Genomic DNA, 17,323 nt, shown 5'->3' on the forward strand with positions numbered 1-17,323 from the left:
AATTTTTTTATAAGCTACAACACAGTGGCAATGAAAATTTGTTACCCCTTTCAATTTGATTCCCCCTATACTCCAAAATACTCCTAATAATACTCCTCAACTTTCAAAAGTTATTAAATATCGCGAAAATCGGAAGAAAAAACGATATCCGTATGATTTAATTAATTATTTAATTAAATTAAATACTAAAAAATGTTTACTACGACGATATCATCTTTCACGTTTAATCGTAATTGTGGTGCTTTCATTTATAACAAGAATAATCGGATATATTCCGTACCATTTGTATCTTACTAAAAAACAAAATCATACGCCTCTTCTTCATGAATGCATTATGAAATTTGAAGTGTATGACTTTTCAAGTTTCTTGACGTTATAGTATAATTCTTGTATCATACAGCGAGGCTGCGCGCACCGATGCTTGTGTCGCGCGATGGACACACGTGTTTTTTGCGTACACACATCGGCGTCGGCTCGAAGCGGATGATGTTCCTTTCATTTGCATACTGTCCTAAGCGCGTACGATTCGGACGTCGATGCTAGACTACTACTTTCTTTCGCTTACGAGGAGAGCCTACGATCCAGACGAGCATTTTCTGATTGGGGTCAGGCCAGAGATGGACAAAATTCTTATCCAGATACAACATTTTACAATTTTTTATCCATTAAAAACAGAAATTACTATTTTTATCACAGAATTAAATATGTCATCGTCGAGAAATAAAAATTTATCTGTACATTTTATTCGTCATCTATTTTATTCAAATAACACTATCTTTGAATCGGGATTTTCAATGATATTACGACCGTATTTGTAGAAAATAATTAGACGTTATTTTTATATACCGACAATACAGATACCTATTCGGATTTCCTATAACTTATTCTACTTTTGTCTCATACGTGTCAAATGTAATATATTTGCTCTACATGTTCCGACGAAAACTATTAACTAATTGATTTGCGAAAATATTAGCTATAATTATTATTAATCGATATTGAATGTTACTCAGGACAGTAAGGAAACATTTCGAAAAACAATAGATTGTTTACAAAAAATCTAGTTACTGCTGAAATTCTATAAATATAGATTCCATCATAGTTAAATAGAATTATAAGAATGTCGTTTCTAAACATTAACCGTTCGCTATGCTCGATGGGGGAATAGTAGGAAAGTACGTAGAGTTAAAATTCAAGCGTTAGATTTCGCGAGGTTCCCTCTGTTTGTTGGAGAACGCTCACGAGGACTTGTTCCTTTCCGCTACCGTCGATGTCAACAACGTGCAGACGTTGGGTCCTTCGTTTGCGCAGGAATGTGTAAGCGCATTTCTTTCTGCCGTCCACACCGATACGTTCAGTTATAAGAGTTTCCTCGTGATCGTGCACGTTCAGACGTATTTCCGCCTTACCTGTGCGCCACGGCAGACACACACCCACCTCGGTTGCATTTGTGCAACGGTTCACGTACACAAACACATCCAACTGTCCATTTGTGAGAGGCGACAGGACGAACACGAACACGTTCCTTTGGCTGAGGTATACGCGCAGAAATAACACTTCTTCGAGCTGTGTGAGCGATACTACAAAGAGAAACGGTTTCCTCTCGTTTACGTGTCGATTCTTATACGTCGATATTTATCCCGACTTTATGTGTAAACGGACACAGGCACGTTTCCTCACCTGTGCACACACGCAACGGTAAAAACTTGCTTGTTATGTATATATGCGGATCAGCTACTCGGATACAGAGCTCTTTTGGGACGGGCGCATCGCGATATGCAGCAAACGCGGGTGACTTTACGAACTCTAGACAAAGATGGGCGATATTTTATTTAAATAATAGATGATGAATAAACCTGACTACAAACTATAGCGGTTTAGCAGTTGAATTAGGGTTTATTTGGTTGTTCGAACTGTAATTCTTCTTGAAAGAGTAAAAGGTTATTTATCGTTTATTCGTTATTTAAAATTTGTACGATGATAAAAACCTGGTCACCTTTAACTCAATGTTGCTTATGGTAGTATAATTGACTGCGAACTTTATGCGTTTACCGTGTATGCGATTATGAATAAAACATGTGCTGAGTGTATGCAAAAGATTTGCACTTATGTAGGTAAAATGAAACATTAATGTTATGGTAATTAATTTGTAAAATATATTTCGCATACACTTTAGTATACATTAATTTTAGTTTTGAGGAAGAAAGTGATCCTAAACTATTAATTAATAATTTCTTACTCTGAAATATTTTTAGAAATTTCTAAACAGTGCTAGTTAAATTTATACGACTGTGTAGATTTTTTAATTCTTAACAGAATAATTTTATTAACTTTAAGATTATTTACAAATATGTTTAAAATACGTTAAAAATATTTTAAAGTAGGAAATTATTGATCGATTATTTGCAATCGTTATCTTGCTCAAAACTAAAATTATGACAGGTTCTTACTCAATTTCTTATGTAGTATTAAATGTTATTCCAGATAATCTTTAACTTAGTTACATGGTTCCATGTAAAGACTATATAATGGATTAAAAGAAGATGATTTCTCTGAACTGAAAATGTTAGTAAAATTTGATATTATGTCACTTTTATCCCACTTTCTCCTTTTCTAATCATCGCTGCTTCTTTAATGTCTCTTTCTTTGTTGCACGCTCTAAAGCATGTAATCTATAATTTTACTTACGACATGCAGTTTCTCCACGAATAAAGTTCCGGGATACTTTATGTAATAATTACTTAATGAAACCATTCATTTGTAATATGGCTGCATCGTCTTAGTACGCGTACCATTTTCAACGCTAATTTTTTATATGCCTCTTACACAAACGATTAATAGTACTTACACTATTGCCGCGTATGTACTTTATACACGTCTATTGTCACTAAAATTATAAATAAGAATAATTCAAATTATTATTTAAAAAGAATTTAAATATTTTTAAATTGTATTAAGAAACAACAAACATGTTTATGAACATGCATTTTGAAACAGACGACAGACTGATTTAAAATAATAATACTAGAATTATTGTAATCAATACATTCTTCGAATGTATGTACTTTCATTTTTAATAATAGTAAAAGCGTTAATGTTTATGGTAACGCTGACGGTAAGTAAATTCTTAATCGATTAAATAAATAAATAAGATGTATTCGTACGTGTTTAGCTTTGGTTAATGGAGTTTAGTATGCTTCTCAGGTGAACACTCCGGATGGAAGTGTACAGTTACGTATGGTAAATGTAACCGTAACTCGATGGAACTACTTCGAAATACACGAAGTCGACAAATTCATAATAAATTAAATATTTACTTTTAGAGTTTTTCCAATTATGTTTAAGATCATTTCGATGCTATAAGATTATGTCAATTTTTAACATCGCACGACGAATGAGTCGTTATTCCGACATATGCATTTTTTATTTTTTAAATAAATTGAGTTGTCATTTTCATTTGCTATAACTGGAATAGTATGTAAACAAAATAGAACGTACTTATATGCTAGCATCCTTAGTATTGTTCAAATATTATTTTAACACATGCATGCCATGAAAGATCAAGAAAAATAAAACAATTATTATCATGTTCTTTTGAAAAAATTTAAAAACATACAATATTAAATATACAAAATCATAAATGAACGATTAACTGTATACAATTGTCTGAATCAAATAGCCATGAGAAAATTAAAAAATATGTTAGTAAATACTAATTATGAGTATATTATGATAATAAAATTTTAATTTTATTCAATTCAATTTTAATAATTGAATTTTATTGAGTTAAAATTATGAAACATGATAATATCTGAACAATGGAAAATATTATTATTAGAATTTTTCCTCTTTAAGATTGCAAACATATTTGAATTTTCATTCATTGTAGACCGAGCAACATTAATCGATTCTCTCTCTATTCTATTTCAATAAACTTTCAATTGTTGCGCGATTCAAGCGCTGGATGGTTAAACTGTAGCTGGAAAACAGTTGACAATAGCTTCGCAATATTTAATATTTACAGGGTGCAGACAATTAACGTCTGCTCGATGAAGAATGTTCGAATTTCCAAAGCTTTTAATTCTTGATTTGCATCTTTCATCCATCGAATTTATTCACGTTCATTTATTTCATCAGAAGACATTAGCGTTAATAAATTCGGAATAATATATATTTAATAAATTTTGTCACATAAACGTTGACATATACTTGATAGAGGCTGAGTGGTGCTATTAAATGATTTATGTATACTTCGTATGTATTGTATTTACATTTATATCTTATGGACGTCATAACATACAAGACGAATATATTAATAATGAATGGTTCAACTAAGTAAGGAACAATACAAATTATCAATGATCGTTGATGCTTTAGTATACAAATGTGAAGCGAATTTCTTCTTCTATTAAATAATACTACCATGTACTCGAGCATTTGATATACATACAGATGGATGAATAGTCGTAAATTGTATAAAAAAAATGTTGAAGATTTGCAAAGAATTCTGTCTACTGCAGAATTCTTACAGTTTAATTTATTATATTACACAACATAAAAAATTGCCATGTACGAAAATAAAAAATACGAGTAGATATTCATTGTTTATCACTTAGAATTGTATACTTGTTATAAATAAACGAGGCGTCTTTCCAGTGTGTATTATTTAATGTGTTACTCTGTATTATCTAATAGTGAACCGATTATCGATACTACGCTGATGTACAAAACGATATTAATGGAGTTTATGGCATCGTACAACAGAAAACCCACACTGATACTGCATGAAATAATAATAATAATAAACCTTGACATTCTTGATTCGCAATGAATTATAAAAAAGACGAAACGCTACAAATCAGTTTCGTTTCACTTGATCACTTATGCTGTTTAATATCATTAATGAAAGTTTTTTCCTACGATTCTTCACGTTCATTCCCGTCGGCACTTGTACGACATTGACTTTCATATGTTAATAACGCTATCCAAAATGATTTGCAATGAGAAAACGCCTCAGAAATTTTTCTCCTTACAATAATCTTACAAATTACAATTGGACCAAGTGTACGTTGAGATGTAACATTTGTTACTCGATAACGTATCGAACACCGGAAGTCATGATTACATGGCCCGTTAAGTTATTCTGATAACAGCAATACTAAAAATTATAATTGCATCATTCCATTTGAAATATCCTATAAAATGAGAACAAAAATGTAGTATGTTTCCATCATACTTTGAGCATCGAATGAAATATATATTTAAAAAACACATTAAAATAACCGGAATGGGTAATTAAAATGTTTTGTACGTTAATATGGCTAACGTGTTAAACTTAAACGCGGTGATTGATTATTGCTGTGGAAATAAATGAATTGATAATAAACGAAAAATGAAGCAACCGAGGAAAAATAAACTGCCAAGGAAATTGTGATTTTATCTGCTTCATGTGAGTATAACATACAGACATAAAACATCGTGAAATATAAACACAATGTGACGGGATGTTACATGGTACATAGTACTTTGTGCAGTTATAGCACTAATATGTAACAATGTCGAGTTTTCTTGGGATATATAAACAGAGATTATGTTCTATACAAGGAAACATATTTTTATACTTATCTATCGTAATTAAAAAAAATGTATTATAATACTAGGATATAATTAGCATTCATTCAATGACCGATTATCGTTTCGATATGTGTAAACTTTTCACAGCAATTTGAAAGGATTTGAAAAGCTAAGAAATGTTTCTTTTTCATTTAAGCATCACGTCATTTAATTGTACATTTGAGATAAAAATATGATATATATGTGTGTATATATATGTATACATGTACAGTGATTTTCATAAAGCGATCGACATGATCATCTCTGTTTAAAGACAAATTTTAAAATGTGTTTTGTTCGAAGAAATGCTATTTTCAGAGGCTACAACTATCTTTTGTATTGAGAGTTCTTTGATATCCTCGAATTTAAGAGATAATTACGTTGATGACTTCATAAGAATTACTCGGTACATAATAAACTTTGTTATATATTACATTTGTTATGCAACAATATATGCTATAAATGTAGACTGTCTTAAAGATGAATTTGCCGAAGCTTCCCCCCCCCCCCCTCTCGCTCCGATTTTGATGACATAAAAATATGTTGTTATTTTGAACAACTTTTCCCTAGTATATGGTGGTCGGATTTAGTTTTTCGAGACAGGTATTTGCAAAAATGTTCAGTATTATTAGGCTATACGTAGCGGCGCAAGGCTCGTGTAGCAGATCGCAATTTCTTGTTTACTGTTTTTGTAAACGCAGTGAACACAGTAAAGTCGCTCTAAAAGTTTGTATATTACGCGCAATAACATTTATACATTTTGGACAACTTTTCTCGCTTCATGTAAGTGGTGGCTCATTTTAGTTTTTGAGTTATAATATCTTTTGAACATCTTGACCTACACGTTATCGCCTGATTGTTCGGACCATAGTAAACACGAAGGTAGGAAGTCCGAATGAAGTACCACGAGCGAGACTCGTGCTTATTATTTATGGCCCAAATTCCTGACCACGAGTCTCACTCGTGGTTGTAGGCCAAAGGGTTAAACATTCTACCTGTCCTTAAAGAATTGATGCATTCTTCAACCAAGTTACTAAATTTCAATTTGAACTATATGTACAGCGACAATGACTTAAAGGTAGAGAAAAATGGAGCCCAAACTTTACATATTGTAGCGCACCTCGCAGTTGTGTAAATACATGGTTATTCTGAGAGATGTTAACGCGCAACAGTTGGACCCTAGCAACCCTCGACCGGGGGTAAGCCCCCGGGCCGCTATTTTACTCTAACTTTAAGTAAAAGATATTATATCTCGAAAACTAAAACCAATCGCCGCTTAGATGTATCGAGAAACGTTGTTTAGAATCATGTCCTTGCCAACATATTTCAAGGTCATCAAAATCGGAGGTGGAGAGGGTTTTCGGTAACTTTGTCACCTTCAGTTTTTATACATATCGACCAGTATTATTCATATAATTTTGAAATAATTTGTCACATTAAGATTGTACATTACGATTTAACTTAATCAGGCCATGTAAACGTATCACAACTATGTATCCACTCACACACACGCGCACACACACACGTAGGCACGAACACACACACATATATTCCGCAAACACGCCAATAACTCTTGGAAGATGCACATACATTATTCATTTTCATACTTTGTTACTCAACTTACTAGTCGCTTTTTTTATAACACACTCTCTATTTTGACACGAGATTGAACATATTTTTAACTAGCTTCGAATCACAACTTTTTAATTAACAAATTAATTAAAAATGAGAACAATTCCGATTGGTTTTGATGAACTTAGTGATTTGATGTCACATGATGAAAACATGCTACTCAAACTACTTTCACTTTACAAGGAATATGAAACACCATGTTAAATGAAAGAATCTATGTCAGGCATCAGGAACAAGAATTGTTTAATTATCGTGATTCAGCTTTCGTTTTTGGAGGCCTGAATGCTTTCAATTTCTTGGCCTTTTTTTGTTTTGTAGCACTAGAACCGGACTGAAAAGCTTTCCAGCTATCGACTCTTGATTGTCGCGACTCTTCGAAATTTTTTTGCCACTCACGTTCTAACGCAGCTTGCGCTTCCGCTGATAACTCTTCTTCTCGTTTCCTTTTACGTTGTTCCGCATCTCTAGTAGCTAATTCTCTCCTACGCAAAGTAAATCAACAATATTATTAATCCTAAAATCATAAATCTCATGTCTGTAGACAATATTTAATATTTGAATGATTACAAACCTTCTTCGCTCCATATCAGCAAAGAGTTTCATCGTCATAACCCAAACAGCATGTCCGTAACCTTCTTCAGATTCTTCTTCGAGCATGCTGGAACCTTCAGCTTTTCCTTCTTTTTTTAATTTCTTTTTCTTCTCTGCAATCTAATAAATCTTTCAGTAATATACAGATCTCTATAAACAAATAAAAGTTCTATGTCTTGATGTATACCATGTGATCGGTACGGGCTTTAGCTTCTTCGATGACATCCATACATTTTGCTCTAGTTTCCTCATTCTCCAGTGTTTTCCATGCCTTATTAACAACTGTAAGGAATAGAATAATATTAACAATTTTCCATTGGAATTTCTGACAAAAAATACATACTCTCGAATGCTTGTTGTGCACGCTCTGCATCATCTTGATTTTTATCAGGATGTACAAGAATTGACATCTAGAAAATACAAGTAGTTTAGTAACATGTATTTCGATACGTGCATGTAAACAAAAAACAAAGTATTATTAACTCACGCGTCGGTATTTCTTCTTGGTTTCCTCTATAGATGTAGTTGGGTCAATTTGTAACACTTCAAAGGGATTTAAATTAAAGTAAGACGATCCAGGCCGAAGTAATCTGTCGATCTGCTGTTTAGGAGTTAATACTGAATCCCTTTTTTCTATTTCTTTCACCTAAACAAAAGCAGCATTCCCTAAAGTTCAGGAAAACAACTATTTGTTTGGAACGCGCATACATTCGTATAGGTTAGATTTATTTGTAACCAAAACGGCATGAGAAACAATATTGTTCACAATCTTCAAACGGTATTAGGCATTGCTTATTAAATAAAAAACAACTGTAACCTGTACACTGTCTCAAAGGTGTATTTATTGTTTCGGCTAAATGGATGTAAATTGACGTTTGTTAACCCTTAAAACGAGATATGCGTGTTTACGGTTATATAATCAAGAATTATATCAAAAACTGAATTGCACGCGGGAAAATTATAACAGTATGTTCTCAGTTGAAATATTAACATACTTCCGTATAAAATTCGTTGAATTCATCCTCTTTCTTTGTTGGATTTTCACTGGATATACTCGAGTTGGTAGCAGCCATCTTGATGGTCACTAACTTCCATATTAATAGTGGTGCCGCCTATTAGCGTGTGGTCAGAGTAATTGTTGTTGTTTGTTTATTTAAGGAATTTAATGCAAAAATCACTCATCGCCGCATATAGATTTATTCGATTCAGCAGTACCGCAGTAACTTGTATAATCTAAAGTAAAATTTAACAATCGTTATACTTAGTAAAATTAGCATATAATCATTTATGAAATCAACAAACGCGCAAATTTTTCGTGCTTCTACGAAGTGATCAATAGATTTATAAAAGTAATTTGTACTCGTAAGACTTAATTGAAATATGATCGAGTAGGAGGGTTTAATGAAATTTCAAAGAATCGTTTAAAATTTTATAATATTTTATTAACAAAGCTTAACAACCAATAAACAAGTAAAGTTTCCTTTTAGCGGTAACAAAGATGTATTAGATGAAATTAAAGTTATACATTCAATATACATTATAGCGTAAATTTGTGTTCAAATGAAGAGACTAAAGTCTAATGTTTAATACTAGTCTAGCATATACATAGAACTACTTGCTATCTTCCGTCAGGAAACATAGAATGCGTAAACGGGAAGGTGTAAATACTAGTACTACGTTATAATATCTAACATACGTTACGTTTGTCTAATCTAGCATGGTATCTAGCAGCTAGTCGTTTACTATTGAACACCGTTCGTACATAAACGCGTAACTTTTGAAGTAAACTATGGGGGTACGGGGGACCAGTCTGTTTAAGGAACGCGATTACAAACACACATTTTCCTTGTAACATTTTTCTTGCTTACTAACATACGTCACGTTCATTTGTTAACTAGTAACACGAATTGCAAACTAATTAGTTTACTTACATCGACAATGCGCGATTTGTTCTCTATTTCCTACTTTCCCTTCAAGGAATCTTAACGCACCTGTTGCTATCAGAACGCTATTATCGTACGAGAAACTTAACTGCGTGAGTAGTTTCATTCGTAAAAACGAATGTTTCAAAAATCGATAAGTACGACAAGTAATCAGTAAGAATCGCGGAACTATTTTCATCGCAACGATTTTATTTATTTTCTTTTTCTAATTTATGATTGTTAGGTGACTCAAATTTATCCGGTTACGGCGAATAATTTTATGGTATGAAACAGGAAGGACTTCATCAACGAAGTCGTTAAGATTCCATTTCATTAACGAAGCAGTTATTAAAACATCAAAAACAGTAGCTGAACACGAAACAGTTAGGACATCGATGGTTTTCTTTTTGGCGAGTGATAGTACAAATTGGAGCATGAGTGTTCGGTCCTGATGGGAATGGAGTACTCCGCCGATTTAGTATAGTCGTTAGAAGGAATCTTTATGTGCTCGTAAATTGAAACATTGGTTATTACGTTATTGGCACAATCGATCCTTTAGAAAACAAAGTTCCTTTGTAAATGATCGCATGCTAGATCATATTGATTGTATTTTGTGGAAGGTTGTACGAGTTTGTTTGACCCCTTTTTGTTATGAATACCTTCTTGGGGGTTTTCCAAACTGGAAAAATTCAAAACTCCTGACGATGATTGGTTTACCATAATATTTTCAATAAGTATTCTTGAATACTTTTAAACGTAAACCTCCACTTTTAGTCAGATATCAGTGCGATACCAGAGTGTTTTGGTCTACGAATTTATATTCTGTTCATTTTACTTGGTGGTACATTTTTATAATAAATTTCTGTAAAATCAAACACTCTACTTCGAAAAGAAACATGTACGAACATTCATGATTCAATGTATTATTATTTCAATTGATAATTAATTGTATTCTGATATAAATAAAATTGAAAAAGGGTTAATTGAAAGTTAGAAACAATGTTTCTAATCGTTTTATAGTAATCGATTCATTCGTTATAAAATTATGCATGAACATTCTGACCGATTTTATGACTAGGTACACAAACTCCTTTCCAGAGACTATATTTAGTTGTGTTTTAAAAAGGAACCAAGGTAGGCGTGTGTTTGCGTGAGAAAACATCTCCCATTCAGGACAGATCTTTCATACTCCCGTCTATAAGTACCGTTTGTCTAGAGCATAGCGTTTACGTACATTAAAGTTGTTAGTCTCTAAAATATGAAACGACTCTTTATCGTCTAACGTAATTTGTACAGTCAGTTTTTCAAAATTTGTTTCGTACACATTAACGCAAAGTGTATTAACAGAAGGAAATCGGTTATTTGCATTTTCATGCTATGAAATACTCGAGCTACGTGGATCGTTGAAGTACACGGTGTACTCCAATAGTATTTTAGCGATTTCGACGTAGTACAGATTATGCAATTATGCAAAATAATAGGAATTTAAACGATACCGGACACGATTACAACGTAGCTGTACAGTACGTATATCTAAACGGATCCGACTTCGCGGCACTACCGTAACGAACATACAAACATCACAACAGTTTATCTCTTTTAATCATATGTATGACTATATGTGTATTATAAATTCTATGCGAACTATCGATTAATGGTACCAACGATCGAAGTTCAAAAAGCATTTGCGGAACAATCGAATGCTCCTCCAACCGCTTCGAAATTGTTCGACGATCTTGAAACGTTCGTGCTTAATAAACTGTTCACACGCAGGTTTGCAAATCGTTAATTTGATATTTATTGACTGTATAGATTACGTGGCATTTAGGTTGTGAAGGATAAACCGTTGGTTATAGATAAATGTACCTAATATATTCTGTTTACTCGATGGGCTATTGCGATCGATTTGTTTGCGTACCGTTGTTTATTAAACCGCACGTTTTACAATGATGTACACAAAGCTAGCTACGCTAACGATATCTAGACACTTTTTGCTAGATGCTGGTACTCCAATAGAAAGTGAAAGTAATCTCTCCAGGACAACCCATTGTAGATACATTGTGATCGCAATACCTAAAATTTCGCACTAACCGTTATGAAATTAGAAAATTGTATCATCAGTTAGTTTCCTTGACGTATCGTCGATGGACAGTGATCTCATGTTCCGAACACGAAAGTAAAAATCGTTTCCATGATGGGATTAACACTTTGGCTTCGGGGTGATCTCGAAGTAACTGTTACATATTTTTCAATAATTGAATTTTTAAGAAAAGGTATAAATTGTTGGGTTCATATTATAATTTATAGATTTTAATATTAACAATTGTCAGTGATTTCCAGTGTTTTAACGTGTAACATATTATCAAAGGTTGTATTTATAGTGTATGTTGAACTGTGATAGTATTTATACCAGTGTTCATAATGAAGAAATAAAATAATTAATTTAAATCGTATACAAATGTTCTAATTCAAAAATTATTGGTGGTATTTACGATCGATTTATAATGTACTATAAATTGAAGAAATAAATCTATAATACATTACAAATCGTTTATGAATGTATAATATATGTAGGTACAAAATTTACATATTGAAATTGAAGACTTTCAAAGAATAAATAAATTTTATTTAAATAGCGATGAATTTTCTTTTAAGAGAGTAAAATTTGTTAATACTGTTATTATTTGTTATATGCATACTGCGTCATCCGAAGTCAAAGTGTTAGAAACGTTCAAAATTGTTGAACAGGCCATCGTATGTAGATCTCGCGGTGTATCGGGAATTATCACGAAGATATCATAATTCATTGATGGGAGATACGACGTTAAATGTATTATCACGAAACTGTTTCTTTGGAAACAGACGTTTACATTCTTTCGCGGATCGTGCAATGAACGAACAGTCTCGGTGAAAGTCGTCTTTAAGTATTCGCAAACTTCCACGTGAAGTTTCTGTCAAAATATATATATATATATTTTTTTTTTCTCCGTAAAAATTTACATCTATGTAACTTATCGATATGCACCCAAAGCTTATCGTTATAAAGCGAATATGTATATCTGACTTAGAAGAAAATCGTTTAGACACGGAGACGAGAGCGTGCGCCGAAGAGCGTACAATTAGTGATTATAGACACATAAATTGGTCGACTTTTTCATTGGTGGAGTCACAAACACACTTACCAAAGAGCGCGAGACGAAGATTCGAAATTCGAGTTTCTCACAGAAAGCCGTATGTTTGTTTAGGCGGCCGATTAATATTATTATTGTACACTTACGCATATGCAATCAGCGGTTAATGGTCCTTTGATTTCACAATCGACCTTCGCGCGTCACCTAACGTTGCCGATTATATTCGAGTATTAAATCGATCGCTTCACCGTGCAATACAAAGCGCACCAAAACCGATGGACAAATGTTTAATTGTTGGGCCGACGTTTTTTTTTTTTTTTTTTTTTTTTGTAAAAACGTATCTCAAACCAAATGCATTCTTCGGTTTGTTCGTACAAATATTTATTATTCTACGTTCGTATCACTACGTTTAGCTTAGAATGTGGAAAAAGTTTTGTTGTTATTTTAGCTATTGTAGTGTGTGCACGACTGGAAAAGAGGTGGTTTCACGTAAAAAAAGATAAATCAAAAGTGTAAAATATTCTGTAGAATATTCTATAATATTGTGTAGAATATTTTGTTACGAAGTATCGTTATCGAAAAAAAGGCTAAGGTAGATGCTTAGAAGATAACGCGGTCCCCGTTTTAATAAATATATTTGTGTTATACTCCAAAATGTTTGTTTGTATCATCAGAATATATACTAAATGGAGTATTTGCACTTTGTTTTTGCACATTTTTCGAAAGTAAAAATTCGTAGCAGAAAATTTCGATCTACATTTTCGATTCGTTTAATTACGGTTAACCACATCCTCGTTAGTTGTGCTATACAGGGTGAGGCACTTAAAATCGACCGTTTAAACTTCATAGACACTGAATAATTCGCTTTCTTTTAATATTAGAAGAAAGAAGTTGGAACAAGAGTTGTTTGAGTTCAAGGGACACGTAATATGCTGCTAATCTTTTGTTTATCAGTGAAGGCGTATAAGATCGTCAATTCTGGTTTGATTTTTTAATGGAACGATACAGTTTCTTATATATGTACATTCTGTTAAATCGTTTCAAGATGAGTTAGACAGGTCATCTGTTTTAAATACCTCACCCTCCATGTTTCAGGACATCGTGCATTGTTATCGCGTTAGTGTTTGTTTATATAGAAATTTCGCAATTTTTAAGACCTCTCTTAACAATACTTTGCAAGAAACCAAAGCACCATTGAACGTTATATACTTCGATACGACATCAACACGGTTATTACGTCTAGCATGTACACACCTTTTAAACACATTAGGTAGATCTCTCATATCTGACATCGGTATACATTCATCATAATCGCGTTTAATTTTAATTAGTAATTAGTTCATTTCACTGGAGTGATCCTCGATCCGTACATATCCGAAAAATAATTTATTTTCAATAGACCGTATTTATACGTAACGGAATCGATTGAATATCATTTCCCTTATGTAAAGGAGGACACTTTTGCGTCATATGTACAACGGATAAATTAATTTTTAAAACGAGCACACGTAACAATTTTATTTTTATGGTGTCACTTAAAACATTGATGTCTAGCTATCGATCGATCCAGCAAAATAGAACTATATCGATAATGTTACATACAACATGCTATATAAAAATTTTACAGAAACACTTACAAATGTATGCTAATATATGCACTTGCACACATGTAAAAACTTTCAAAATCTATTTGGCACTCGCCTAGTTTTTTCAAAAAAGACGAGCACACTTGCTATATTCATCAATTCAACGACATTGCATCTGAGTGTAGCTTTACTCGTTCGCTAGACATACGGTTGCTTTACACTACATCTTAAATTTTCCTTACGTTAGTACGATAATTGGTCTAAGAAGGTATTGTTTGCGTAAAAAATATCAATTGTGGCTTTGCGACTGAATTGTCCCAAGATAATCGTAAATATCTTTGTTATAGAGTGTATAGTTATTGTAAATAGAATTTGACCAGTCAGTTTTTGGAAAACAAGCAACTTAATGATTAATATACGTACGTGTAATATATGTATATGTATATGTATATGTATATGTATATGTATATGTATTAGTAGATTTTAGATTGATCTTGGTCTTCGTATCGTCAATACTATAAATATAATAGAATAAATCGACGTTGTAAAAGGAATACTAGCGTTTTCGACACAATTTTGATCTTCGAATATTCGATAACACAGTTTTTGATTCGTAGCACACGGAAATGTTTGATTATTCGATTCGTTCGTCGTAATAAAATTATAGGGAAATACATCCGTGTGCTGGAGAATGAAATCGTGATGAATAATAAAAAATAAACAGCAATTTATCAAGCTGTAGTGTCGTCATTTGTGTTGTGAAATTTGTTTAGATACGGTACATTTTATTATATACACAAGTTATAGAGTAAGATAAATATCTACGACAAAAGTGTTACCTTAAATAGTCAGTATGTGTCTTTACGTAGATTTGCTGGATGCAGACAAAAAGGTTTCAACGTATGTTTTAATAGATCCACATACAATGATTTCTCAAATCATTATTATTTTGATTTTCTAATTTTCATTAATTAGCGTCTGTTCAAACTTGATGCCGTTCGAATTGCGTTTATCGCGGAAATATTTTTCGACGGAAAATGTACAAGGTGGCCGCAGACAGGTGGCGCATTGAGATGTAGGATGATTCTTTGTGCAAAAATAAAGCGAAAACGTAGCGTCTTCCTCGATGCGAGCCTTCGATTTTTAGAAAATCAATTTTTGATAATAACTTGGGTAACGAGTCTGCCCGTTACATATTGGGCTGTTTGAAAAGTCCATGCTGATTTTTGGATGGTGGTACAGGTCTGAATATATCAGGAATGGTTGAAAACAATATGGACCAACATCTAACATTGGAGAAAACCTCATAAGAAACTGTCGCTAATAACCAAAGGTTAATGCGACGTTAAATATGTAATAAAAAAAAATGACATATATATATTACGGTATATGTAATAAATTGGGAATTATGCATAATTTCCACTAATGTTCGTAAACGTGATAAATTATGTAATATTTATCAAATTGACCGGTGATTTTATATAATCCCCAACTCGAAATGTGATAAACTTGTTAACGCATATACTGTCGACACGGAAATACTGTCTGAGTAGGTTTGGACCTAATTTTTTAGATTTAACCCTAATCCTACTTCAGGGTTACTATCACGCGAGAGGCATAATATTTTATCATTTACAACTTAAAATTCAATTAATGGTTATTTTAAGTCACATGGATGTAGCGTGAACATTTATTCTAATCGTCTATTTCTAGTATTCATGCATCGATTTGCTGATTTAGTCTAATACGCATTTAGCCATTAAAGGGTTGGGGTTATAACGGTTGGAATAACATTTAAAGGGTCTCGTGGTAAGTGTCTGGCTGGAGGTCGATAAATTGAAATTTTCAAAATTGTTGAAAAGTTAAAAAATTTTAATATTTCAAAAGTGCGTCGGATCAAAAATCTAAGTGCATTAAGTTGTCTAAACGGGGGATGTAACCCTAATAGACAGCTCGCATCAGTGACAAACTGGCTGAAAACGCTGTTTTTAGCCCTTTTTCCCATCGAAATACAGTTTCGCGACGATTATCAGATTTCAAGTGCTGAAGTAGGCTTAGGAATAGGTCTGGAAAACTAAGTCCAAATCTACGCAGACAGTATTTCCGTGTACACAGCATATGCATTAACAATATTATCACATTCCCTATTACGAGTTGGGGATTAAATAAAATCGCCGGTCAATTTGATAAATGTTCCATAATTTATCACATTTATCAACTTTAGTGGGGATTATGTATAATCACCGCATTTATCACATTCACCGTAACATATACATCCTTTAAAAAGTGGAATGGTTGTGGAACAAAATGGTGCCTACGTAATTCAATAAATACATATCAAAATTCAAATGTGTCTTTAAATTTTTCTCAAAAATTGGCACAAACTTTCTGGAGAACCCAATACTTATTACCTTTTAGTTGTGTCGATGTTTGTGAACATTGACAGCGATACGATACGTCTGTTCGAACCTCTTTAGTTAGTTAGCATATTAATGTTTGCCAAAATCAGCGCAAGTAGAAGTGGCGAGAAATAAACATTAGCCGAATCGTACTCAATTTTTAAATTTGATTTCTTTGAAGACAAAGGTTCCTAGCAAAAAATGTTTTTTAACATTTCAAATTTAATATTGTACGAAGAATTACCCTATTCAAAGCTGTATCACTCGCCCGCTCCAATCTTGTATAAATGTAAAATTATTACAAAATACGTAATAGTTTAAGTATCGTTCGTGCAAGCTCACGTTTCATGTTGTTCATTATTTTCTGTGTACGCATTACTTTTGATGTCGATAAATTGAGAAGAATCGATGGAATAGAAATGAATACTCCTCGAAAAATATTTTCTTTT

General features: G+C 32.8%; 1 protein-coding gene across 1 annotated transcript; it reads right to left on the minus strand.

The window, feature by feature from the left end:
• Nucleotides 1-4,248: 4,248 nt before the first annotated feature.
• LOC128875843 (dnaJ homolog subfamily C member 8) lies at nt 4,249-8,975 on the minus strand. The gene is made up of 6 exons (XM_054121774.1): nt 8,832-8,975; nt 8,324-8,482; nt 8,180-8,246; nt 8,024-8,118; nt 7,817-7,956; nt 4,249-7,727 (listed from the first exon to the last, which is right to left on the minus strand). Exons 1-6 carry the CDS (start codon nt 8,907-8,909, stop codon nt 7,493-7,495), a joined length of 774 nt encoding a protein of 257 aa, XP_053977749.1. The 5' UTR covers nt 8,910-8,975; the 3' UTR covers nt 4,249-7,492.
• Between the last annotated feature and the right edge of the window lie 8,348 nt (nt 8,976-17,323).

This window comes from Hylaeus volcanicus, chromosome 4 (assembly GCF_026283585.1).
Source record: "Hylaeus volcanicus isolate JK05 chromosome 4, UHH_iyHylVolc1.0_haploid, whole genome shotgun sequence".
Lineage (NCBI taxonomy): Eukaryota > Metazoa > Arthropoda > Insecta > Hymenoptera > Colletidae > Hylaeus > Hylaeus volcanicus.

What these genes read in the sequence shown, in the direction of transcription:
- LOC128875843 (XM_054121774.1), bottom strand. Translation starts at nt 8,909, where the DNA reads ATGGCTGCTACCAACTCGAGTATATCCAGTGAAAATCCAACAAAGAAA. An exon ending in TCAACGAATTTTATACGGAA is followed by an intron (nt 8,483 to 8,831) that starts GTATGTTAATAT and finishes GCTTTTGTTTAG; the next exon opens with GTGAAAGAAATAGAAAAAAG. An exon ending in GCTGATATGGAGCGAAGAAG is followed by an intron (nt 7,728 to 7,816) that starts GTTTGTAATCAT and finishes TACTTTGCGTAG; the next exon opens with GAGAGAATTAGCTACTAGAG.